Source organism: Passer montanus, unplaced genomic scaffold (genome assembly GCF_014805655.1).
Source record: "Passer montanus isolate IOZ18808 unplaced genomic scaffold, ASM1480565v1 scaffold65, whole genome shotgun sequence".
NCBI lineage: Eukaryota > Metazoa > Chordata > Aves > Passeriformes > Passeridae > Passer > Passer montanus.
In genome coordinates, this window is record NW_024371593.1 from 3,301,613 (window position 1) to 3,328,398 (window position 26,786).

At 40.9% G+C, this 26,786-nt stretch overlaps 1 protein-coding gene across 5 annotated transcripts in view; it reads right to left on the reverse strand.

Moving 5' to 3' along the window:
• Nucleotides 1–26,786, reverse strand: part of LRRC56 (leucine rich repeat containing 56) — a 61,657-nt gene extending 34,871 nt beyond the window's left edge. The window contains exons 1-4 of one of the 5 annotated variants that reach the window (XM_039728358.1): nt 26,612–26,786; nt 24,157–24,298; nt 14,531–14,695; nt 5,462–5,549 (exon numbers count right to left, since the gene is read on the reverse strand). In XM_039728358.1, coding sequence (XP_039584292.1) covers nt 5,462–5,549; nt 14,531–14,686 — 244 coding nt within the window. In that variant the 5' untranslated portion in view covers nt 14,687–14,695; nt 24,157–24,298; nt 26,612–26,786. Of the gene's footprint in view, nt 1–5,461; nt 5,550–14,530; nt 14,696–24,156; nt 24,299–25,034; nt 25,086–25,743; nt 25,859–26,470 lie in introns of those variants that run through there. The other 4 variants (XM_039728357.1, XM_039728361.1, XM_039728359.1 and 1 more) reach the window with 4 other exon arrangements.

Genomic DNA, 26,786 nt, shown 5'->3' on the forward strand with positions numbered 1-26,786 from the left:
ATACAAAAAATTCAAAACACACTGTGCAATTTTTTAACCTTGTTTTTCAAGCATTTTCCACAATCCACAAAAATTAAGAACAAATTAGAACACACAGTCCTCATCCTGCAGGGTATGCTTTCTCATGTCAAACAAGTATATGGCAACAAAATTTGGAGTCCTGGCAGAGGAAATATTAGGATCTCTGTTAATTACTCACAGCAGTCATACTAGCTACTGAGCAAAGGACTCACTCAGATATAAATCATGGCCTAAGAAATTCCCTCCCTGAAAAAAAAAAAAAATCTAGACTCTAAAAAATTTCTATCCTGTTTCTGACAAGGACTGAGAGATTAAATGTCATCCCCTGAAGTGTTAAAGGCAAAAAGGAGAGGGATGCAGTAGCCTCCCCAATCCCAGCTCAAAACTGAGTGGTAGTGCCATGGCTTCAGTCAGAGATGTAAAAGGGTTACCAAGCAAAGGCTGATGCAAGGCATTGCAAAGCAAAGGAGTTTTAAGGGCTAGTGCTAAGCAGAAGATTTGAATGAGGAGTCAAGAGAAATGGAGAGACTTGCTCAAGAAAGAGCTTTTCACTGAATGCATTTAGGCCTGGCTCAGGAAAGAAGCAACCATTAAAGGATCCAAAGAGGCCAAGTGACAGGCTGATAATATAATTTCACATCTGTTTAGTTCATTATTGTAACTTGATCCTCCATTTCAGATTTTTTTTGCACTTTGGTGCAATCTATCCCTGGGCAGTTGTACAGTGTTACACTTTAATGTGTGGTTTACAAGCTTGAAATAGAAGTATACAATGTGTGGTGGTGCAAAATTCTGCCAGCAATATTCTACAAAGTATTCCTGCAAGTCTGCAGGTTCTTCCTTGTAAGTTATATATCAATATGTAATTGTTCTTTGGTGCTAAGGATTCATTGTTTCATTGATTTTGCTGGTTTTTAGAGTCCCAAATACTTATAAATAGATTAGAGGCCAGAAGTTTAAATTAGGAAGAGAAAATTGTAAAATTAAGGTGACAAGATACTTATTCCAGTGTAACAGTGTATTTCTAATTTTCTTAATTGTAACTCTCATGGCATCTTTCCTCAGAGCAAGGGCACATGATACTAACATACAAAAATACTCTAAAATACAATAGTATTAATTTCTAATATTAATTTTAGAAGTACACGAGGTAGAGTTATCCTGAAACTGCCTTCCTTTGTGTAATTTTTATTTTTAAAAACAAGAATGGTCCACAGAAATGCTGATGATTGCAGGGCAAGGCTGAGAATTCAGAATGACCAGCAGTGTTATCTCATCTGTCTATGATTCCCTTTCACTAAGGACTGGTTTTGTTACACGGCTCTGAAATTACTAACCACCAACAATGTACTAGTGTTAAACCATTCTATGCTACCAGTGGAACAAAACTAAATGAAAGGGCAGAAAGAAATCAAAGTGCAAGTGAGGTGAATGAAAGTGATAGACATATACACTAAACAACAAAGCCTGAAGTGCTGCACTTCACAGGCAGGGTGGCAGTGTAGATGTCTTTCCAAGGTGCCTTGGTACAGCTGGTGACATTCAGAAAACTGATTGGGAGCAAAGAGAATGTGGCCCAAATGCTGGTTTTATGATATTCTACAAATTACAATACTTCAAACACTTGCTTAAAGAATTATGAAGTATTCTTTAAGTAGCATCATATATCTTTGTTTTTCTATTGTTAACAAAAAATCATCATGGCTTGACTTGTGTCTTTTGGAATATGGACTAGAGAAAAACAAATAAAAGAAACTGCTGACATATGCTTGCATTGGCACCAGGCAACCATCGTGCTTTGTTGATCCTACAACACAAAACAGGCATATCAAAACAGGCTGTACTCTTCCAGCAAGAGCAACCTGAGATGCAAATTAAAGAGCCTGTTTAGTTCACTTGAGCTGTGTTTGATCAAGTAAGATACATCACTTTGATGCTATTTCTACACACACTTTTTTTTTGCACATTTCTGAGGTGAACTGGGCAGTACAACTGGAGGTGAGACCACAGCCCTTTCAGGCACACCCAAGGCAGCTGCAGTCGAGCTCCCTGAGATGGGGATCTCACAGAAAACACATCAGTGCAGGTTTCATATAATCACACTGCCCCAGTCCATACTTGTGACTCCTGGAGACCCTGCCCAAGCCCTGCTGTGGGGCCTGTCCAAGCCTTGCTCATCGAGTTTGTCAGCAGCAGCTAAGCCAAGACCATCCTGGGCAGGACCACTGTGCCAGACTCGCTCCTGCAGCCTCTGTGCTGCTCCCTGGCCATGCAAGCACCTGCTGCTGCCATGCTGGCTGCCAGCACAGGTGTCCCAGCTCTGCACCCAGAGCACCAACAAGCAGGGCAAGAGGAAAGAGATGATGACCCTGCATGAGAAATAGCACATGGCTACTCGTGAAGCCTTGGCAGAGCTTTGCCTTGATAAAATGCCTGCAAGGGAAGTGGCAATCTCCAGACACGTAATCAACTTAGTCTGCCACCAGCAGGCAACAATTCAATAAGGACCAGCGAACAGCACTGTGGGTAACTTGATTTGGAGCCATTAAAATTACTTAGAAAGAAGAGGACTATGTAGTGTCTTAAATGACTCTATCCCACCGTTATTTTCAACAGGAATTTCTGTGAGCTTGTCATAAATGCAATTCCATACCTGTCAGCAATCAAAACTGAAGGGATAAGCTAATGAAAAGGAAATAGTCCCTCTGAACATAAACTGAGGTCTACATGCAGCTGAGGAGCACAGAAATCAACTCCAACATATGCAAATCTGGATATAAGACTTGCCAGGGCATTCAGGGTTTCATCTGTCACTCAGCAAGGTGCACTGAAAACAGCTAGAGAATTCAACAATTACCCCAAGCCCTGCAAAGATTCAGGTTTAAGCTCTGGCACGATGCCTTAAATTTTAAGACTGATCACATGAAAATATTTCAATATCAATCTTTCCATGTTTTAGCCCACACCTTGTCCCTAAGAAAAGTAACTCTTCCTCCCCACCATGTCATGCCATTTTGTAGAGGCAGACCTGACAAACTGGACAGGGTTAACGGGATGGTGCTTTAAAGTTTAGACCATCCCAAAATGGAATGGTCTCAAGAAAAATATCAACAAGTTTTAAATCGCTCTGGAAATCTTTAGGCCCTGAGTGTTTGTGTTACAGTCTGTAACACAGGCTGTGAACTTTGAAATGTTTCTCAAGTGAAAACTGTGGTGTAGATTTGGGATTTGAGTGCGGCAAGGTTCCAGGTGACTCAGAGTTATGTGTAGTCTTGTAGCTTTTAACACTTTCACCTGGCCATTTAAGACCTTGCCTGGCCTCTTTTATCTTTACACATAAAACCAGTCAAAACAATATTGTTTACTGAGTGTGGGCTGATCATCCAAAAAATTTGCTGATGATAAAGATGCTCTTACCCACCATCCACAACTAAGGAATACAGTGAGAGCAAGGTGAAGTGGTTCAATATGTATATACAGAAAGCTTATTAGCCAGGTTTGAAATTCAAAAGAAATACCAAATTACAGAGCAGTCCAGGCTGGAGGGAACAGTTGGAGGTCTCAAGCCCAGCATCCTGCTCAGAGCCAGGCTGTCTGTGAGATCAGGGTGCTCAGGTCTCCACCCACTTGAAAATCTACCAGGATGAAGTCTCCAAACCTCTCTGGATATTCCAGCTGCTTGACTGTCCTAATAGGGGGAAAGCTTTACATCCTGTCACACTAGAATGCTTGTCATTCCAGCTGGTCTGCTTCTTACCCCACTGTTTTCCTCAGGCTATTTCTCCAGACCCCTGTGATAGGTCAGCAGCAGAGTTCCAGAGGCAGGCAGCCAGCAGGGTACAAGCAACGAGCCCAACATCTTCAACAGCAGTCCTGCTTGCAGCATTCACAGTGGAGGTGCAAACTGCTCTGCAAAACCCCTGAACATTTAGGCCCTACACCATGTGCCTAAAAATCATCTGCCATGTGAAAAAAGTTGAAAGAAACTGAAGTAAACTTTCTGCCCTAGCCACCTGCTGACATTTGCAAAGAGATTTTCATAGGAAGAAAACTCAGAAATGCATCTTAAAAAGAACAGAGGGAAATTCAGAATGGTCTTGATGTTCTGTTATTCTCAAAAGCAGTGGGGACCTGCAGGTGTGGGTTTTTATGGCCCTCAAGGGCCAGCTCTTGGTGTGAACAGTGGGAGATAAACAAGATGGAAATTATTTGCATCATGGACATAGCATTCTGTATTTTGTAAAGGTTGCAAAAGCCTAACCATGGGGGAGAAGGGATTTATTCCAGTAATGGAAAGGAAAAGGAAGTAGAGAGTGATGAAGATTAAACATTTTGCTAGCCTGTCACAGCTAATGGAAAATGGCATAGGAATGGGAGCACCACTTTTGAGCATTATAGAAATAGCATAATGAGATTTCCTTATCAACTGGATTAGTTGAAACATGATTGAATAGATTATGATCTCTGAAAGAAATGGATGGAATTTACCTTAAATTATCAAGTGCCTATGAGAAAGAGACTTATTCATGAAATAAATAGAATAACCAGTACAAAGGGGCTATATATACAAAACAAAAGCCCCCTTCACTGCTCTTGCTCAAACATTCTTGACAAATAGACATCAAAAGACCCATTAAAGCTAATCAGCTGTTACATTAGTCATTTGCATATGAAAAATTAACTGGTTGTCTGAAAGCACTGGTACACAGTTTTGGGGATGTGGCTCCTTTTCAGCACAGACAATAAATATTACCCTGCACTAGTTACTCAGCTTCAATATAGCAGAAGATGGACTTAGGTGTGGTAGGAATCCACATGACAGAAAATGATTGCTGGTGTTGGAAAAAAAAAAGTAAGACTTTATATTCTCAGTATAAACTCTGATACAGAGGGAATTCCTCTAGTACTTCTCACTTCCCTGGTTCAGTGATGATGACATAAAAATGAATGACAAGTGTTAGGGCTGCTTGGGGCTCATCAAAATGATATGTCTGCAGGACCTGCTTCCAGCTCATTTTCAGCACAGCTCAGCGAGGCTGGGTGCAAAGACAAGCTCCTGGAAACATAAGCCACCTGATTCCACAGGCAATTCCTCAGTCACAGGGAAATCTCACAGTGGAGAGAAGCTGACCTTTGGCTCCTGTTTCACTAAAGACAAGAGTAAATGCTCACTTAGGGCCTACCACATGATACAAGAAAAATCTGTACAAACTAATTAGCTTTAGACAGAAGTCATGTCACTCATTGTCAGAGTTTCCAGTCCTCTTCAGAGCCTCACAAAGAAGACAGAGATTACAGAGTGTGAGGTATGAGGAAAGCCTGTTTCAAGAGCTCTTGAGAAGGACAGTACTTTTCACTGGTTGCTGGTTAGTGAATCCCCAGTCAAGATACCATAAAGGAAAATTCAAGATGATGAACAGAAAATAAAGTGTTTTCTTACCAAAGTTCCCCAAGCTGATCTCTCTGGTGTCTACTCGCATCTCTAGGGCCTTCACTTGCTGCAGATCATCTACCCCTGCCAAAATTTTCTGTAAAGATAAGCACAAATATATGTGTACTCTTATGCAATAAACCAGATATCACAGCAGCAAAAAGGCATAGAAAGAATTTCAGTGTTTTGTCAACAGATATCTCAGGTCAACATGGCTGGATGTGCAATCACATTGAAATGAATGCAGTATTCAAAGATCTTTCTTCCTTGTAGCCCCAAAATACACCAGTCTCCAAAAACTTATAGATTGCTTAAAGAGTCAAGGCTCAGGGTTACATTCAAGCTGCAAGCTAACAACAGACCTACATGCCAGCTAGCTTCATTTAAACAGTATGCCCATGCTTTAAGATTTGCACAAGTCTTGCACTAATCCTCAGCAGACAGAAAATGTTAACTTTAAACATCACCTGTAATTCAACAGGTGCTGGTAGTAAAACTAACAAAACACACTGTTTACCTTTTAACCAAAACAATAAAAAGAAACATGCTTTTAGCTCAAGCCACTCACTTTTCTGACAGAAGACTACACTAATTAGAAGAATTATTAATTTATTTGAAAGTATCTAGGCAATGCAAATAGAGGCCTTTCACTTCATTATTTTTACAAAATTGTAGAGATTGGATGAACCATTGCATTTCAGCAAGGAATGTGTGTGTGTGAATGCAGACTCTTTCCTAACATCCTAAAGTCTGTGTTGATACATACATGTACATTTTGCCGTGGCACAGGTAAGCAGGAGGAACAAAACAAGCAGAAGGTATACACAGAGGAGAGAGGGAAGCTCTAAGACTGCCAGTGAAAACCACAGCAAGGCTGTGAAATCTTAAGATGCCAGGCTGCAACTCCACAAGGAGCTGAAGCAATCTCACATTACCACTGCTCTCATTCCCTATTTTCTTCCTGCTATGATCCAGCTTCTCTCTCCCCAGCTTCCCTCATTCACAGTGCATATCCCACCATTTCCTTTGCATCAGCCTAGTTGCAAGAATTCAACAAAGCACACCAGAAGAACCATATCCTTTGCTCCTCATGGGACAGTGGTTCATGGAGGAGTCTGAAACAATCCTTGAGAAATGAGAAGCAAGGTTTATTTGTCATGCTAACTGCCTGAAACTGTTAATGCTATACATAGTGATGAAACTTATTAATTTTCACCTTTCTGTGTCAAAAGAGTTAGGATGTGGGGCTGAACATGTCCACTTCAAAGAAATGTCTGACCCTGGCATCAGAGTTTCCTCCTCAATGATGCAAGCAAGAGCAGGGGTTGAAAGTATTGTCACCAACCTTTTGGGCCTTTACTTAAGGTGAAGGCAGGAAGTCATTCAGTAACCACCACATACAGGAGACAAATTTTCTCATTATTAAAAAGCTACAACATTCTTTAGGTTTCTTTAATAAGGGAGAACTTACTCATTAGAAGGGAATGTGTAGGACGACCTCTGCTCATGAGTTTTGGGAAGAAAAAACCCCCCACAAGAATATCCAGATAACTTTGCAAGGAAAAAATGGTGGTTGCAACATTCCTGCTCGTTGGTAACAATTTTATTGTGCACAAGTGACTGCAACTTCCGCTGATGTTCCACATCCTCTTACAAAGGACTAAAGCCAGTGTGAGTGTAACTGAGATGGCAAGTCAAAAGGACATGGTTTCCAGAAAATGCTGAGCATTCCTTCTTGAAAAGCTGTCCCTCTTTATAAGGTCTTGATTTGTACTCCTAAGAAACAGAATTATCCAATATCTTCAACTGCTTTTGAACTATTTTTAGAACATTATGTTTAAAATTATTTTTTAATCTTATTTTTAAAAAAAAATTAACTGTGATTTTAAACAGGCTGAACATAAGAAAGCTTCTAAGGCTCTATCCCCACATGCAGCCACCACAAAATGTGTTTTGCCCTGGCAAAGGCAGCAAACTTAACAGCTACAGACAGCTTTCTCCCTCCAAGTGAACACAAGATCCCTCATGGCAGGACAGAGTTTGCAGTAACCCTTTCCAGCAGATGACACTGTCTGTCACATAGCACGAGATTATGTGTGAAACGAGAGCTAGCTGATGTCCTGGCATAAAACCATGCACTCGGATTGCTGGATTTGGATGCAAGCTCACTGTCATTAAAGGAAGAAGCCTCTGAAAAATACCTCCCTGCTTGCCATCAAAATGGTTTTAAAAGCCTACATCAGAACAGGAAGAAGTTTCAGAACAAGTAATAAGCTTAGGGTCACACACTTTGTCAGTTGAGTAGCAAAAGGTCCTGATACCCCAAGGAGTCTCTGCTCCTTTTTTTGTCCTTCCCTCCTTTGCTGTCTGCAGGTTCCCTGCATGCTGTCCTTCCCCTGCAGTATTCCAGACAGCCTCCTTTCACAGTTCTGCTCCCCGATCTTTTTATTTTTTCAAAACCCAAGTATAAAACCCACATGAAGTTATATTCTCTCCTTGTCTAGGGTTCCCTAGTCCTTTTTCTCATACCAGGGATGACCAGTGTCATTCCTTGCCATCCTTTTCCTCTTCCTGATCCACTATTTGTACCTTTGCCACTGTCTGAGAGATGAGCTGCTTAGTGCACCCGTGTTTTGTACTGCAACAGGCAGAACTGTGACTCCAGTGCTGGAAGGGTTATTGGCTGTCAGCACCAGCTCTTTGAACTATAGATAGCTGCCTTGAAGCATGTGCTAACCAGATGAGACAAACTCCATATATTCTCAGTGCCCACCTCCCTGTTCTGCATTTCCAAGAGTCTCTGTGACAATCACTGTCCTTCCATCTGCTGATGGTGAGGAGATGCTGGGACAGCTTGAAACCAATTTGCTGTGGGATGCACAAGATAGTGTAGTACATGAAGGAAACGGGAAATGCTCTTGGGTGGAGGATATGAGCTCATTTAAAGGCACTAAAGCACTGAGACCCCAGATGTTGACTGCAAGTGAGTCAGCAAGCAAAGGACAGAGCAGCAGTTCAAGAGGGGGATCCGTGGGGAATGGTTCCTTGGAAGACTGTTAGGACATTGCTACTCTCCAGACACCACTCTTGGCATGCTGGTGTACCTGCAAGTGTGATACTTCTCATGCCACAGCTAAAATTCTGACACAAGGAATCGGGGACATTCAGGGAACGACATGGAAACATTTAAGCAAAGATGAAACCTATTTAGCAGTATCTTCTATTTATGTTGTTGTTTAATGTCAAAGCATGGGAACCTCCACCAAAACTTTAGAACAGGGATACTTTAGATGAATTTTGCTGCAAGAAAAAAGAAGAAAATCATGACCCAACACACTGAAGGGGTCATCAGCTTGGACAGAGAGATGTCTGACACCATGTGGAGAGAAGTGATGCTCAGTCCTCTGTCTCTCTTCATTCCTAGGGCCATCCTAGGTCTAGGACAGGCTCCTGCCCTAATTCAGAGGTGTCCTACTGTGGTTTCAGGCAGTGATTGCCTGTCCATAGCTTAATGGGCTGTTCTGACAGCCAGGGACAGAATGTCTCTGCCTGTGCCCCAGGAATGCTCACAGACATGAAGGTGCTGTACATCTAGATGTTTCTTTGGCTGTTTCCAGCTGCTCAGCCTCCATGTAGAGCAAACAGAAAGGGACCAAGGATCTGTTCCAGGCAAAGAGTGAGATAAATTCATAGTTATTTTAGATCAAAAATATACCTTGAAAAAAAAAAAAAATTTAAGCTGAGTGTTGGTGTTCAGAGAAGACTCTGCTTCTGCAGCCCTGCAAGGTAGGTATGAGTTAAATGGAGATGATTTTTGAAAAATCAAACATCAAAATCTTTCTGGCACGTCATGTTCAAGAAGGTGGCCTGAAAGGTTGATCCTGAGCAGCAGTTTGACACTCCACTGCAAATTTGTTTATTTGAAAGGACACACTTCCATGGTAAAGCACTGCACAAATCTTTGAATATACTTTGAATACAGGGTAAGTAAAACAAAGACAAATAAAGCTCACTTCACATTTTTTCACCTTCTTCAAAATAAGAGTAAAACTATTTTTCATGAAAAATCTATTGGTAGATTATCTAAGTAAAACAAAGACAAATAAAGCTCACTTCACATTTTTTCACCTTCTTCAAAATAAGAGTAAAACTATTTTTCATGAAAAATCTATTAGCAGATTATCTAATTTAGCCAGTATTTTAGGAAGCAAGTCCATGATGTTTCACAAACCATTCCCACCATGCAAAATGTCTGGCCAAATGGGGACTGTGCCCTGGCTTGGAAAGTTTCTTTTCTGACTGACAAGAAAAGCCAGTAAATATTCTGTAGAAAATTGCAAGTGAGAAATACTTCTGTGCTTGCAGAGCTTCCCAACTGGTGGAGCAGTCACCTGGGGATGCTGGGAAATCCAGTTCAAATCCCACTTGCAGCTATCTGTAAATTCCTTAATTGACAAATAATATCTGCTCAGTCAAAACTGGCACACACAACTGATGTCTTCTTTCTTCCCTAGATTTTTCACACACTCTAAGAAAAGTAGGCATGTTGCTGAAGAACAAGTTGCATGCAGCTGTCAGAGAAATATTTCCAGCTGTGCATTTATTTTGCTGATCCTGGTTAATTTGGCTAAGACAGGAATTCCAGAGTGGTGAGCTTGTTCTCTTTGAATACTACACCTGTATGCAAATTCTAAATTCATGTCCATTCATGTGTTTATTGCCTTTTTTTTGGTCAAAGCATAATCACTCCTTCACAGAAAAAAAAAAAAAAAGTTGCTAAAAGTATGACAAAATATTTCTTCTAAGAAGAAAAATATTGACAAATTAATAGGCCTTAAGTGATGCAACAAAAGGGAACAGAACTTCTCTGTGGCCCCACATGTAAACTTCCTTTCAAAAGGAATAAATGCTGCAGATGCCCATAACTAAAATATTTAGCTGTATTTCACTACTTTCAGCATATACATATAAATACATTCTTCTCTCAGCTCAGATGAAGAGATTAATCCATAATGAAGGATTCAACAGATCCAAATTCAGTCCAATTCAGTTCCTTCCATCCCCTTACTCTACCTAATTTATCAAGATTCTGCACTTTCTTGATGTCCAGTTATTTTCCTCAAATCAATTTAACTTACAGCTGTGAGGAAAACTTTCTGCAAAAGAAAAAAAGGAAACAGTTGAGCCACTTCAGCAAGAATCCAATCTGTTGTTCCAGGACCCTCCAGCATTTTCTTTTTCCCATGAGGATGAGTGCATACCACATGAAATACACCCTAATGTCCTGAGCAACAAAACTAAACACCACATCCGAACACGTGTTCCTAAGTTTGGAAAACATGATTAGTTGGATCAGGATCAATAAAAAGCAAAATTAGAGAATACTTCCTTTCTTCTCTAAAGATCACACACAAACGTGATTGGGTTTTATAATGTGACAATGTCTGGAAGATCATTTGACCTTGTAAAATGAGTTTCTTCTGAGAAATGGAATGCTTTTAGTGGAAGTCAGGAAAAGACCCTCTGCAAACAGCAGGGAGAGGATGGGGGTTGATAGAACAAAATAAAAATGTGATTAAAGACAGGTGGCGCCCTTAATTTCAGTTTCTCCACATTTAATGAAAAATCAGTGTCACAGCCCTAATAGAGTTAAAAATTAATTGCCCATTGTTAGCCAGTTTTCAGAACAGATTGAGAATTTACCCACCCTGATATTCTACAATATCTGACAACCATGCATAAGGATGGGCAGAGCAGGGAAATATTAATAGGAAAATAACTAGGAAAATATAGAGCTGAAAATATTAATAGGACAGGTACAAATGCAAAAGCAAGAATGCCTATTCATATAGTGGAAGATTAAAGAGTTCACCAGAAAATTGATATTGATACTAGCAGAAAGAATAAAAATGACATCTAATAATACCAAGCCTTGCATCAAAAGCTTTTGACCTGTATCTTGGATGAAGGACATTGAAATAAAAAGATGTTACACAACGGTGCAGCAAGAGAGCTGGCAGCAACAAGAAACTAGAAGATGTGGTTAAGATAATAGAAACATGGATTCACACAGGATTTGAAGTGAACATTATGCTGAAACAAGACTATAGAAGATTACAAACTCTGTGGTGAATGAGCATAAAGTCTAAATGAGGGGATGCACAATGGAGAGGAAGAAAATGTGCAATGGTCCAATGGTTTTGTAGAAGTTGTCTTTTGTTCCACATGTTCCAAGAAGGCAAAAAAAGAAAGGAAAAATAAAAAAATCAGTCTAAGTGAAACTTTCCTCTCTTTGGAAGAAAACAATGCAGCAAGTGGATAAAAAGTAAAGGAACACAAGTGTCACAAGTTTTAGAGAGTTCTTAATTCAGACTGCTAATAGTTTCACTACAAAATAGACAGCCATCCCTCTGGAAAAAAGGGCAAAATGACTCAAATGTGCAGGCAGAAATCAGGCTGCAGTTTGAGGTGCCAAATCTACAGAGTCTGCACAATTAGACTTTGCAGCTTCCCCAAACTCAAACCAAACTGGTGCAAGACAGACCATTGTGAGGACAAGGAGTAAAGCTGAGTATATATCTCAGGAAAAAAAACTTCCTCAGGAACATCCATAAGGTGTCCAAAAATTTGCCTACACAACACTACAGAAGTGTGGCCCATGCCCTTATTTGAATGTAAAACAATTTTACTTTAATGAGCCTGTATTTTAAAAGTCTATTAGTTTCTTCCTCAGAGCACTTCAACGGATACAATCAAAAACTCGTAAAATATACACATCAATAAAACAATCAAAAATATACAAAATCATAATAATCAAAATTTCAAGCTATTCTATTGATTGAAGCAAGACAACCTTTAAAACCATTTGACTGTCAATGGCATGTGGGTCCTTAAATAATCATGCATGTGAAAACTTGTTTTGTATTAAATGTTTCAACATTCTGAACATTTGCAAATCCAGAGCAAGTAAATTTATGGCATCAGTGGTTTCCATTTGATCAACATAAAGGTCAGAGAATAGATAGATGGGGTATGTTATTAAAACAAGCAATAAACAGTGTAAATGTTTCCTTGACAATGTCATGTAGTTTTTTCTCTGAGCAGGAAGTAGCCAGCTATGCCAACACAAATGCTGGGTTCCAGGACAGGAAATGACTGTCCAGAAAAATTAGCAGGACAGTGTACTTCATTTAAAAGAATCTTTGAAATGAGATTCCTTACAAATGTTGAAACCCGCAATCACAAAAAAGGCAAAATTCAATTATTTAACTTCTTATCTGCATCTTAAAAAAAGTTACAAAGTAATGAACAGCAACTTCGTGGGATGTAGGTAGCATTGCCTACATACACTTTTCTGCTTACAGCTTGCTGTGAACTAAAAGTAGCAGAGGTTCAGAAAGAGAGCTTAATGCCAATGAAAGAACTTCCTAAGGGTTTCATTCAGAGTTGATTGAATCACAGGGCAGCTGTTTTGGTTACTCTAATGGGCTTTGGCTCATGCCCTAACAATACAGACTAATCTGAGAGGCTCCCATCAGATTTATACAGGCTGTTGTAGGCCACAAACACATTAGACTGGTCCAATTCTATGCCAGGTTTTAAAAAAAGACCAAGAAGTGGTTGGAGGCTCTCACGAGCCCAAGGAAAGTGAATGGCACAGACCATACAACCAGGCAGTAATTTTTTCTCCAGAATGCTTAAAATATCCACTCCACAGAAAGGGGTTTTTGCACCTTCAACCATTTTATAAACACTAAAAGACTTGTTTAATTAGTGAACAATAGTTCTGTCTAATCTACAGCACATGGTCAAAATGGTGTCTGGAATGTGGCTGGGGAGTGGTGCAAACCCACAGCTGGAACGTGCTCCTGTGGAAGCTCGTGTCCCTCCACTGGAGCAGTGCATACACAGGGGTTTACGGATGCTTGCAGTCACCACCCTGGCTGCTGGGAGCACCTGAACCATGGCCTTGGCAGCCCCATCTGCCTTTCACAAAGGCTCCCCAGCAGAAGAGAGATTCTTCTGTAGGTCTGCAACACAGAGAGCCTCTCTCCTCAAGGTCTGCTCTCAACTCTCCCTTCCTTTGGTGTGGAAAAGTGATGTTGTTTGGTCAGCTTGTACACATCCCACAGGATTTCACTCTTAATTAGTCCTGAGCAAGTACAATACAGCATGCAACCAAGTACTCTTTCACAAATATTTCACAAAGTGAATTCTTTCATGAAGATTTCAGCATGTGACTCTCTTTCAACAAGGCTGCATAGCAAAATAACTTCCCCCAGTCTAAAAGAAACATGACTTTCAAATACGCTTTGAAATTCCTCCCACTTTGACATGTACAGAAAGTACTTCTATCATTTGCAGAATATTTTAATTGGTTTCTATACCCATCCCACAGGATTTCACCCTTAATTAGTCCTGAGCAAGTACAATACAACATGCAAACCAAGTACTCTTTCACAAATATTTCACAAAGTGAATTCTTTCATGAAGATTTCAGCATGTGACTCTCTTTCAACAAGGCTGCATAGCAAAATAACTTCCCCCAGTCTAAAAGAAACATGACTTTCAAATACGCTTTGAAATTCCTCCCACTTTGACATGTACAGAAAGTACTTCTATCATTTGCAGAATATTTTAATTGGTTTCTTAGGAGGACAAAGGATTTCACTAACTCAGAGGAAAAAACTTGTGCTTTTAAAGTTACATTTCCAATCTCTAGAACAAGATTAATGTAAATTCCTTTTCTAATGCTAAGATTCGAGGTACTCCAGATGGCATTAATGAGATCTGGATAGACTATAATTATGCTACCTGTACTTTTCTTCACGCTGCTTCAAGAACCTTGGCAATAAACTCAGCCACAATCATGCTGGGAATACTTTTGATAGGAAACAAGGTGAAAGGAGGACAAACATTTGATATACTTTCATAAGACAGAATCTACTTTACACAGAAATCTAAATGTCAGAGAGGCAACAATCCACAATCAGTACAATAGCAGTTGGAAGGTTAATACAGCTCTGTATATGCCAGTTTGCCTCTTCCACTTCATTAAAAAGTTGGATGTCTACTCACCAGTTTCCTGGGGGAAAGATGTTCATCCATAAGCAGCTCTCCATCATCTTTAATCAGCAGACTGGGATTTGAGTTGCCTTGCCAATTCACATCAGTTTCCTGGTCTTCAGATGAGCCTGGATGAGACACTCTGTCAGGATTCCACTTCAGGTCCATCTCAACATGCTTTGAACAAAAGGATAACAAGCAGTTGGATTTTTCTACTCATATTTATTATTTTCCTGTCAGCAAAACCTATTTTAACTCCTATTGCAAGACAGAAAATGCCTATGAAGATACAGGTTAATCAGCACGATCCCAAAGCTATGCATTACATAACATGTTCTTCCTTTTCTTCACCCTCAAGAGTGAAGAGTCCCACCCCTCATCCAGCTTTGAGTGTAAGCTTTCACAGCAAACTATTGTTTGCCTGTACACAAGAAGCTGGGCATGCCTACAGCTCTGTACATAGAAAGCTAAGAACAACTCTGGACACCTTTCCAGCCTTCTCACTACTCCATTCATCCTTCTCCAGTGTTGGTGAGCTTCCCATCCACACAGGCTCCCTGCCTACCCATTTCCTCTTGAGGAACATGAACAACACCCAGCAAAACTCTGCTGGACTCAGGACTGCAAGTGCCAGTACCAAGGCACAACACCACCTCAAGCATTTTGAGCTCTGTTTTTCTGTCTGTTTTTGCTGTCCTAAATCAAACATCCCAGCACTGTTACTGGCTAGGTTAGGCAGGCAATGGCTACTGACTTCTGGTTCTAAAGACAGTCTTGGAGAAAATAAATTAAAAATACAATTTAAATAAAATTGTGTTTGCTTCAAGTGAAGAATTAGTTTGAAGGTGAAACACTTCAAATGTGGTCATTCTTCAATTCCCAAAGATATCACTTTCACAGAAATATTAACAATTAACTTTGAAATATGAGAGTAAGCATATGTACACCCGTTAGAGTAAAAAAGCAATCAGCTGTACCCAAATGGTACAAGCATTACTGTGATTTATACAGCTATTTACTACTACTTGGCAACAAGGAAGTATCACAGCTGGAAACGCTGCTGTAACAACAAAAGACTAGACTAGAGAAAAGCTGTCTTGCTCTGCTGAAGGGACACCTGCAGTTTTGTTCTGTTCTCCACTGCGAAGCAATATTTATTCTTAGTGCTGGAAAAGTAATTAAATGATCAAGCTAATCATAACTGGCTGACAAAGCATCAGTGGTGGCCAAGTCCTGAGAATTACCACTTTCCTTCCTCCTCATACTAATAAACAGTTACACAGAGGAGTAACTTCTGTTAGGACAAATAGCAGTTCTGTCTGCTCAGGTGGTCATCTCTGTTTGAGAGGACTGAGTCAGTACAAGGTGAAAGAGCTTTGAATCAAAATGACTTATTTTGACTGCTCAAGTCCAGTCAAAATTCTTCACTTGCACAAGAAAAAGAAATTCAGAGGACTCTGTACTGTCAGAAAAACACAGCAGCCCTTATCCAAACAAAAACAGCAACAAAAAACTGATGATACACCAAACCTCACCCTGCAGAATCTACTGCACTCTGACGGGAGGAACCAAACCCTCAGATTCCTAAGTGCTCCCTCTGTGCACTCATCAGGGCAGAAGAAGCCCACAGAAAGCAAACCCTCCTTTTTCCAAGTCACTGCACCTATCTGGCAAGCACTCCCACAGGAGAAGCTGACTGCTCAAATGTGCTATACCTAAGCCACAGCAATACTCAATGCTTAAAAAACATGTTCAGGAACAAGTTCTTCAGAGTCACAGAACTCCTATCAATCTTTCTTACTGGCCTATAAAATAACCACCATAAAGTGAATTGGGTAGAGATATTTGCAGCTAAATTTGCAGCTGATATGTGTAGCTCTGTAAAACCTCAGTATGTAAGGACAAGTTTCATACTTCAGCTGATTAGGAGGGAAAAGAGACCTCAAAAACACTGTGTCTTGCATTTTAGGAGAAAAGTTACAATATATAAATTTCTATTACCTGTTTCTTTTTCTAAAGAATTCTAGAATTTCTCAGACTTTTTTCTGCTACTTTCTTTAGAACAGGTCAGTATGATTTAGTCAGTATAGATTTGCAACAGTCATTAGTTGCCCAAGAAAATGAAAGAATCTTCTGTGATATGAAGATCTTCTGATGTTGTCATTATAATAACTGATTTGGAGTAGAATATTCTTGTCACATAAATTCTGAAATCCTTTGCCAATTGCACAAGACTTGTGTTGGATTGTGTGCAAGTACTGGTGGTTCTTTCTAATTCAAATGAGGATTGTCATAATCCAGAGATAATCTTGTACATTATCAGAGCCAAGTGGAGCAGTAGTCAGAGAACACTGATGTAATGTGTGAGTGCAAAATGAGACACAGCAGGATTTTGCAGATGCAGGCTGCAAAGAGTTAACACACTCACATAAAACAAATTACTGTTCTCGCTCTGTTGGGCCATCACCATCACATTTCAGAACATCCTCAAATCTTTGAAACATGTTGATACAGCATTTACTTCAGGCTTGACAAGAAGGAGATCAATTTGTGGCTTAATATCTGAAGTAATACTTTGTTTTATGCTTCCTGCTATTGATCTGCTCTTGTAATTATTGTAACATTGGATTAGTGAGGAGAAAAGCATTTTCATTACAAATTGTTTGGGATCAAGTTGAATTATTGTCAGCAAGCAAAACTATTTTTACATGTTTCTATCACTTCAAAGTTTTCTCCAGAGACTAAAGAATCTCCTTCTGAACATGGATCAAAATAACATGTTCAATATGAGATTGCAGCAAAATTAAGAGTGCAGAAATCCTAGTGGTGAGGTGCCAATATTTAATAAAATACATGAACCTCGGAAATCTCCAGCATGGTGTAGGAGCAAGAAGGGGGCGTGGCACATTATTTGTCCTCCCAGAGACACAGGAGTCACATTGCTCATTTTTATCAGGTCCATCTGATGAACCTACAGCTCTGCCAAATGCACAGGACAAGCCAACACTGACCCAAACTAGTGTTAGCCTCAGTGGGACAGTTTACAGGGACTGCGAAGACTTGTGCTGTCACTAAAGAGGTCTGAAAAGCCACAAACCTGAAGATTTCCTTCACGAACAAGGTGGTTGCAGTGGATGCATGTTGGACCCATGTGCTGAACAGAACCATTCCCACAGTGCTTCGTGGGACACACAAGGATGGAAGCCAACTGCACCTAGCACAAACCTGCAGTGAATCCAGTGGGACAGCACAGCAGTGCTGGTAAGCACATGAGTGTGTCAGGGGAAGAGAAAATGGCTGGGAAATAATGGGGATTTGCACTGCACATGAACACTGAGAAGAATAAAAGATGGAAAGAAACCAATCAGCACATGTGTCTCAGGGGAAGAGAAAATGGCTGCACATGAACACTGAGAAGAATAAAAGATGGAAAGAAACCAATAAATTAGTTTTTACAGGATTTGCATCAAAAGTCTTAACTTGGCAGGCTCTTACTTGTGTGGATAACTAGAAGCAAACAGTCATTGAGCGCAGGAGAAATCAAAGACCAGAGCAGTGAGATGGAAGATTTTGAATTCCACAAAGAGTTGATCTGCTAACCTCCTCCAGTGCTGCCACTCTCCTTACCCAAGTGAGTGTGTGCAATCATGGTAAGTTACTCAATTCACACACATGTTGTGACAGTTCATTAAAAACTGCAGGACACTTTCAACATATATAAATACCAGTAATAAAAACCATTATTAAAATTAAATGATCCTTGGAACAACATGTTATTTAAAATCCCCTCAGAATACTGTAATTTGCTAGGAAGAAATTGGCAGAGAATAGTTATTTGATGTTCTTAGGGTCTGACAATCTGGTAAGACTCCAAGATTTTATTTTCCTGCTATAAGATTTATCGAAGAGTCAGTGATAGGACGGTGTATTCTTCATTAAATATATATTAATACACATTTCAAATTCAGCAATTGCCAGAAATGTTTGACTCAATATTAATTACAGCTTCTTAAGACGGGGAAAGAACCTCTGAACTGTATGACTAGGCATGATAATTTCTAATGCAGCCTTCATGACATTACCTAAACAGCTTGTCCAAGCAATTATGTCACCATTTAAAAACAAAACAAACCCCCCCCCCCAAACAACAATAATTAATAAAAAAAATCACTCTAGGAAAGGCATATACCTCTATACATTAACAACCCATACAAAAAGGAATCTCTACTGCCTCAGGACAGCATTCTCTCCTGCTCTGTGGCTACTCGTGCCTTCACTGGACACAAAGTGTGCCATTTCAGTGGGGGCATTGCAGTCTCTGGGCCCTTATCTATATTTTTGGTCACCAGCCAAAGCATTCTCTAGGAAAAAACTCATTTGAGAACCATTGTGCTATCTATCCCTTTATGACAGGAAGCTTGCACTGCAGACTTCCATTTCTCTTGTCTTGCATAATATAATTTTTGTCTGTTTAATTCAGAACCACAAATTACAGTAGTGCCCATACTGTTACCACTGACACAGAATGAAAACAAAGAATTCTGTATTTACTATGGATTTGACAAAACGTTGGTTTACAAGTCCCCAGAGAACTATGAGTTCCCTTTCTAAGTGTAATTTTGCACAAGTGCACTGCAGATAACCTCTTCTGGAAAATAACTGTTTGGGCAGCTGGAATTTACTATGATGTCATCAGGAAACTACTGTTACAATAATCCACCCATAATGGCAAAAACAGTTCCTGCAACATTCATGAAATATAAAGCATCCTGCAACACATCAGTCTATTTTAGCAGGTGCAACTTCTAAAAAGCTGAAAAATAAGACATCTGTCCTGTTATTAATATGACTCTGTTTAGTCACTCACAAAAAAAAAAAAAATCTGATTTAAATCTTCTGGTTTTTTAAGCAGAACGAGGTAACAACTACTTCAGTAATGCTACTTTAATATTAAGGGATCATGCAAACACTATAAAGAACATTCATAAATATTCCCCTTCTGTGTCCCACTAAAGAAAACAAGCTTTTAAGGGAAAGCTGAAATATTAAGATAACAATATCCCATTTAACATAATTAAAAATCCACTGACTTTAATGACACTGAATGACTCAAATACTTACAATGATATTTTTGTGTAACTGTTCAGTCAATTTGAGGCCTTGTTTCAAGCATCCAAATGAGCACATAAAGCAAGTGTACTGATTTATCTCATTTGTTTACCTTCCTTATTTATGGTTTTAAAAGCTATAAGAGTGTTCTGACAGTTCTTTGCTATTAAATAAAAATCCTGCTCTACAATTACCACAACCGTGGCAGGTCAGCCTTGGGATTTATGTCCCACACACTCCCCAGGGAAGGCTCTTGGGAGCTTTGTGGACATTGCAGCACTCCCGTGCATGAAGCTGAGTTCATACTCTGCTGTCACTCAAAGCAGCAGTGATCCCAGAGAAGAAAATGCATGCCACAACCCAGACACAGTTGAGATAAAAGATGCCTAATATTCTTCAAAAAGTAAGTAATAATAAAAAGGCAATGCCTTTAAATATCACCAATTTCTCCTTTACATATCTACAGATCCCATGCAGTTATATAAAAAAATAATTTCATCGTTACAATTGCATATATAATCCTTTTCCCCTGAGATCCTGCTAAGCAGGGTGATGAGAAATTTTTTTTTCATATGAGCTGGCAGTGCCCCCATATTACATAATTCTGGAGCTAGTTTGCCAAATTTTTAAGCAAACTTCCCTGTATGACCATCCAGAAGCCATTCTGACATTCACATTCCCACTACCCCACACTTTCACTACTGGGACCAAAGTCCCTTCACAGTGGGTGGCTCCAGTGACCCCAGGGGTGCCCCTCTTGGTCCCTGCACACCCCACACTCACACAGTCAGACAGGGTATCCTCAATGGCTCAGCCCAGGGTTTCCCACGGCAGAGTCCCAGATGTCTGGAACCCTAAAACAATTTCACAGAAACAGCTCGAGCTGATGTATCTGGTGAGGGACCCCCAACAAAGGAACCCCCAGGTTTTGTATCCTCCAAGCCTGTGGTAGTCTGGGGTCTTCCTGCAGAGCCCTTGGCTCCTGCTGTGTCCCAGTGCCCAGTCACCTGGCCACTGCCACAGGTGCCCATGCCCTCTGCTGTGCAAAGCACTGTGTCCCCAGCCTGGGCACAACCTGCAGCTCCCACTGCAGCTGCACACCCAGCCACCTGCTCTCAGTGTACTCCTCAACAAAATGCCCTCATAGCAGGATATAAAAGCAGACCACTCTCTATTATATGTTCTATTACATTTCAAAGAAAATATAAACTGAAGTCAAATCAATTTGTTTTAGTTTTTAGAGTCCTGTGGTGGAAGGTGGTCAGTGGTAACTTCTGGCTGGCTACAAATGTTCATTGATTCTCTCTGCACTGCCAGTCTTCAGACAGTGGCTATGGATGAATATGGATTATCTAAATCTTTAGATACTGCAAGATGCTACAGATTGAGGGTTTTCTTCATATATAGGTGAACTTCCTGCTGTAAGAAAATGTCTCAAAACACTCTTCTGCTATCTGTCCCCACAATGAGCCCTAGAAAACAAAGCAGAGAGCAGGATGTGGAGATAGCTGGTGAACAGAAGGGTTATGGAAAAACAGAGCTCCAAGGTACCAACACCTTCATTCAGAAGGTTTCCAAATGCACTTAAATTGTTTCAGTGCACTAGATAACAGTAAGTCCCTCACCATTTTATCAAGGCAGCCAGGGATCAGGAAACCAAATTTGACCCTTCATGGCCACAAGCTTTTATCCAACAGTGTCCAGAGGTTAAAAAAGGGAGAAATGAGGCTGGTCTAGTTAAAATCCTCTTGTCCTTATGAAGGGGTCCTGTCATGGATAGCTAATGACAGGGTACACAGGAATCAACATATCTGTGCTTGTCACACACACAGATTCTGCCTTAAATGTACATGCCACTGGAAGATGTACTTACCTTCCTTACATTTAAAAGGCATAATTCAGCAATTATTTAAAAGTTCAGATGTTAGGCATGCTCTTAGACATACTAAAAAAGGATGTAAGGAAAGCAAGGTTTTGCAGAATCAGTACCTTTTCAAGATGAACAAATATATTCTAACCCATGGACTCAGAACTGAATGACAGCCCAAAGCTGCAGAGAAGAAAAACTATGGTTTTGGTCTTCATGGCAGTTTTAAGTATCCACCATTTACAAGAATTTCCAGATTCCAGCTGAGAAAACAGACCTTTTTTTTTTTTCCCCCAGCTACTATTGCATTGATTTTATGAGCCTTTTGAAACACAAACTTCTGTGTAGGATGAAAATGCATCATATATGGCATTTCTGAGTTTCAACATACTCTGGTTGTCCTCAAAGAATTTTCAGTCCATTTTGTTTGGTAATTAAGGTATTTAAAGCAAGACATTCCTTCCTGGCCTGCAAAGCTGTTTCAGGAGTGGCTGGGAAGTTTCTGATTTCCAATGCATTGCTCACATAGGACAGATTGCATAAAAAGAGATTCTAGATTAACTTGTAGAAAAACACTGAACAGTGGGTGGTGCCACAGGAGCTTATTTAGTAACAGATATTGCCAAAATTTTAGCAAGGGCAGAAGACTCACAGAGAAAAGGAACCTTGAGAAATCAGTTTGGGCTACTAATGAGGTATAACTGTCCTGCTGGGCCAAGGCAACTACTGTAGTCAGAAACAGATCCTTTAAAAACACTCTCAGAAGCAGAGACAATCCAAAGTGATCCTTTCCCCTGAATGCTGCTGTAATTTCTGGTAATCAGTATCTTCCCAGCCCAAAACGAGAGTAGTGTTCAACAGCTGGGGAAGTGTACAGGGAAGCAATTGTGTTTCATGTCTCAGAACATGACAAACAGTCATCCAATGACTAAAGAAGACACAGAAATTTCATCAGGAAGCAGTTTTAAACACTGAGAAAGTGTATTTTTGCATTGTATTTATTTAAATTGTGGAAGACAGGCATAGGTTGCTTGGAGGCAAAATTAGAAATTAGGTCAACAGCAGTTAGAACTGTGGAGGATACATCCAACTATCCATGCCATTCATTAAATTATAGCTTTCTTTTGCATCACCTCATTTCATTTCCCCTTCTCTCCAAAGCATTTCATGGAAGGAGCTCCAGTTCTGCCATTTACCCTCCAGGATGATCAGCTTTGCACTTAAAATTCAAGATATGGCCGTAGAGACAGTACATGAACCTCCACTGTTTTCAACCCCTATTCTCAGAAGTTTTAACACTGTTTGTCTGTTTGACCAGCTGCAAGATTATATTTTCAGATAACAAACACAATAGCTAAATGCTCTTTCCCAAGTATCAATAGTTTACTTAAGCCCCTTCATTCTAAATGTGTTTCCCCCACTTCAAACTTGGGTGGGTACTCCATTAAAAAAAAAAAAAAAAAAAACCAAAAAACCCAAAGGGGAAAAAAAAAAAAAAAAAAAAAAAAAAAGAAAACCGAGGTAGTTTTAGAACTCCATTCTAAAAAATAGTTTAAAACTAAAGATGTAAAACATGCAAGATAAACTGCCAGTTTGCTATATTTTGAATATTGCTTCCAGATGTGAGAAGCTGTAGTCAAAGAAAGGTGTGCTGTCTAATTTTGTTTTTTTGTTTTTTTTTTAATATCAGATAATGTTTCTGTGAACTAGCCAGAGTTCAAAATCTTTTCCCTTTAATACAGGCATGTTAGTATTTATTGCATCTGCCATGGCAAATCTGGTCTTTTGATTTTTATTATAGCAAGTACTTGTGGCCCTACTGATACAAAATAGGTTTTGCTTCCAATTTTTTTCAAGCCCACATGTGACTCCATAGAAAGTATAAAAACACTAACCATTAGAATAGTAAACTAAAATTATGCAGATATCTCTAAATAATTAATTTCTGTGAAAAGCTCATTAATCTTCCTATTTAAAAAAATAACCTCTTCATAGTTCCTCACAAATAAATACTAATCCATTCCCATTAGTGACAAATGTAGCAATCCCATATTTTTATATATTACATAATGTTACTATTTTGCAGCACTTTTATACTACTTCAAACGCTGAGGATAAATGTGATTTCTTTAATGGTGTGCCCTAAGGAACTTCAGTTAGGAAAGCACCTGCATCATCATCAATAATACCATTCCACTCCAATGCTAAACTCACATCTGGTTTCACATGGAATCTGAATCCTGCTTTACATGGGATTAGGTCCCTTGAATTGTGGAAGAACAGGCTGATGCCATGGGCAGAGCCTGTTCTTTCACTGACAGCAGTGTACCACTAACAAACTGAGCTGCTCTCAGCTACATGTACCCCTCTATCGATCCCTTGAGAGGTCAGACCTACAGGAGCATAGTCATTCTCAGTGTTAAAGCCAAGACAGAGAGCACAAAGTCCAGAAAAAAAATCACCACAACCTCCACAAAAAAACCTGTTAATGCCAGCAGCTCTGAGATCTGACATGCCTGAACACTGTACATTCAATCCATTATTTTAGGCAAGTTGAAACCAGACAAAATAACATGAAGAAAAGTAATACCATTAAATGGGAGAGTAATTTTAAAAGGTTCTGAAACATTTTCAGTAATTTGTACATTTTAAATTACTTTACCTTTTCTTCCAATGCCACTGCTGTTCTGCATCATTTCCCATTCCTCTCCTACAGAGATTTTAATTTAGTAGTCACAGCTGTTTATCTTCATTTATCTTGACTGACAGGTGCTCATAGTGTTATTTAATTGTACCATGTCCTGCTAAAACAACAGTAAGAACACAATCTTCAAGAGAACAAAAAACAAAACAACAAAACAACCCCAAGAGATTCTGAGCACTTAGCAATTAATAAAGAGAAGTACTTTATTCACTGTAGCAGCAGAAGTCCATGCTAATAGGGCTTAAAAGTGAAAAAGGACACGAAGCAGTAGAGCCTAGAAGAGCTTAATGAAAGTGAAACTCATTAGAGTTCCCAAAGAGACCATGAGAAGGTGAAGGACTTGACAGAGAAGGATCTACATAGTTGGGGAAAAAGAAGTTTTTTACTGAACAAAAGGAACACCGATTTTCTGGTAGGAGTAAGTTGATTCTGTGTTAGAGAAAACATCGCCATCAGGGTAGCATGGGATAAAAGGTTAATGTCAATATTTAGCATACTTTCACTGTATCGCTTGTCAGAAAACATTGCCATGTAAAAGCAGTCAAAATGGAAAATATTAGGTGAGCAGGAATATTTCAATCAGGAATCTAAAGCTATAGAAGACAGGTGCAGAGCCAGGAGAGCACAGGCCTCACAGACAAGACCAAGGCAGAGCTGAAGGTATCCAACTAACTAATTACTGCTAAAAACTGTGTGGGGGTAAAGAGAGTTTCTTGCTGACAGAAACTTAACTAATTACTGACTGCTAAAAACTGTGTGGGGGTAAAGAGAGTTTCTTGCTGACAGAAACCATTTTCCAAACCACAGAGGGGCCATGAGCAGGGCAGGGAGCATACCTGAGCCCTTTCTGCAAGAAGCTGAAGGAACCTTAAACCTTTATGTTCAGCACCAGCAAGTCCCTTCAGCCCTTCAAGAGAAGCTGAGGAGGCACCATGGAGGAGCACGTTCTCTCAGTGTGAAACACCTGGGGATACTTCTACAATTTACACCTGGCCGGGATTATTTATTCATTAACTTCACTCTCCTCAGGGCTCCACCAAAACATAAAATTTAAACACGCTGTTACATCTACCAGAACATAAACAGAGACTTTGAGTCTCAGACCTCAGGTGCTTTCCACACGTACATAGGCTGGATTGCTACAGTGACGCACCTGCTTTGGTGGGGTTTCCAAACTCTGGGAAACTTGGAGGTGTCCCAGCCGGGGCACTGTGTCCCACTCCAGCCTGCGTGTCCCAGCCCGGGCACTGTGTCCCTCTCCAGCCTGCCTGTCCCAGCCCGGGCACTGTGTCCCACTCCAGCCTGCCTGTCCCAGCCCGGGCACTGTGTCCCACTCCAGCCTGCCTGTCCCAGCCCGGGCACTGTGTCCCACTCCAGCCTGCGTGTCCCAGCCCGACCCGCGGCCCCCACCACGGCCTTTTCCCAGCGCCCCCTAACCGCGGTGCACAAGCCCTGGCACAGGAGGGGAACCAGCCCCACGCCCACCCCACACACACACAGAGACACCTCCGGGCTCCCCCTCTCTCCCCACGGGCCGGTTCCTACCTGCCAGCCGTGCCGGGGCCGCGGGGAGAACGGGAGAGCCGCGGGCAGGGAGCGACAGCGGCCGCCCGTCGCCCGGCAACGCCGCGGCCGCGGCACCTGGAGCGCCCCGGGCCCGCCCAGCCGTCCGTCCGTCCGTCCAGCCAGCCATCCTTCCTCCCATCGCAGCGGCCCCGCCCGCCGCCCGCGCCGGGAGGAGCCCTGGGAGAGGCCGGAGAGCCTCCCGAGGCAGGAAGGTTCGCGGCTGGGAGTAGCGGAGCTTGCAGTGGGAAGAGCGGCAAGGCAAATGGGGGGAGCAGGGGTGGGCACGGAAATGAGGACAGGGACGGGACGGGAAAGGCAGCAGGACCTGTGTGGGATTTGGGTGACAGGTGATCACACGGCTGAAGGAGGGGTTGGGGATATCTCTGTTCCACACGGCATCCTAAACCTTTGCCGGCCGATGAAAAACTAAGGACATCATCATTCACAAAGGTGATCACACACGCCTGCAGTGCGTGCAAAAAATGCAGCTTGTGGCAGGTAACAAGGCTGGTTTCACCAAATGATTTTGCATTTAAGAAAACCAAACAAAAAACCCAGAACAACCAACTAAAACCCAAACAGATTCAAAGAATAAATTTCCAGACCAGAACTGTCAAAACATTAGACATGTAAGAATGAAGTTTGTAATAATCTGGATCCAACAGATGCGGTTCAACTTTTGTTGGTGACATCATTAAGCTCTTACCATTCTCACTCTCAGAAGATATCTACATTTCCACATCAATACAGGATTCGTAAATCAGGCACCTCGGAAGATGTGATTCCTATCACATCCTCCTAGCTGCTCAGTGTTCCACATGAAAAGCCTGCTGTTTCAGGGGTTTACCTTCAGGATGGTCCCCAGGGTTTTCTAGGGAACAGCCCTTAGCAGTGTTTCTCTCAGAGGCAGGAAGGCAGAGTCCTGCCTGCCATGTAGAAGCAGCTGGGGTTTTGACTGCACTGCTTGCTGCAGCTCACCCCCTCACACCTTTGTGAGGATGTGGGAGAGCAGCAGCTGCTGG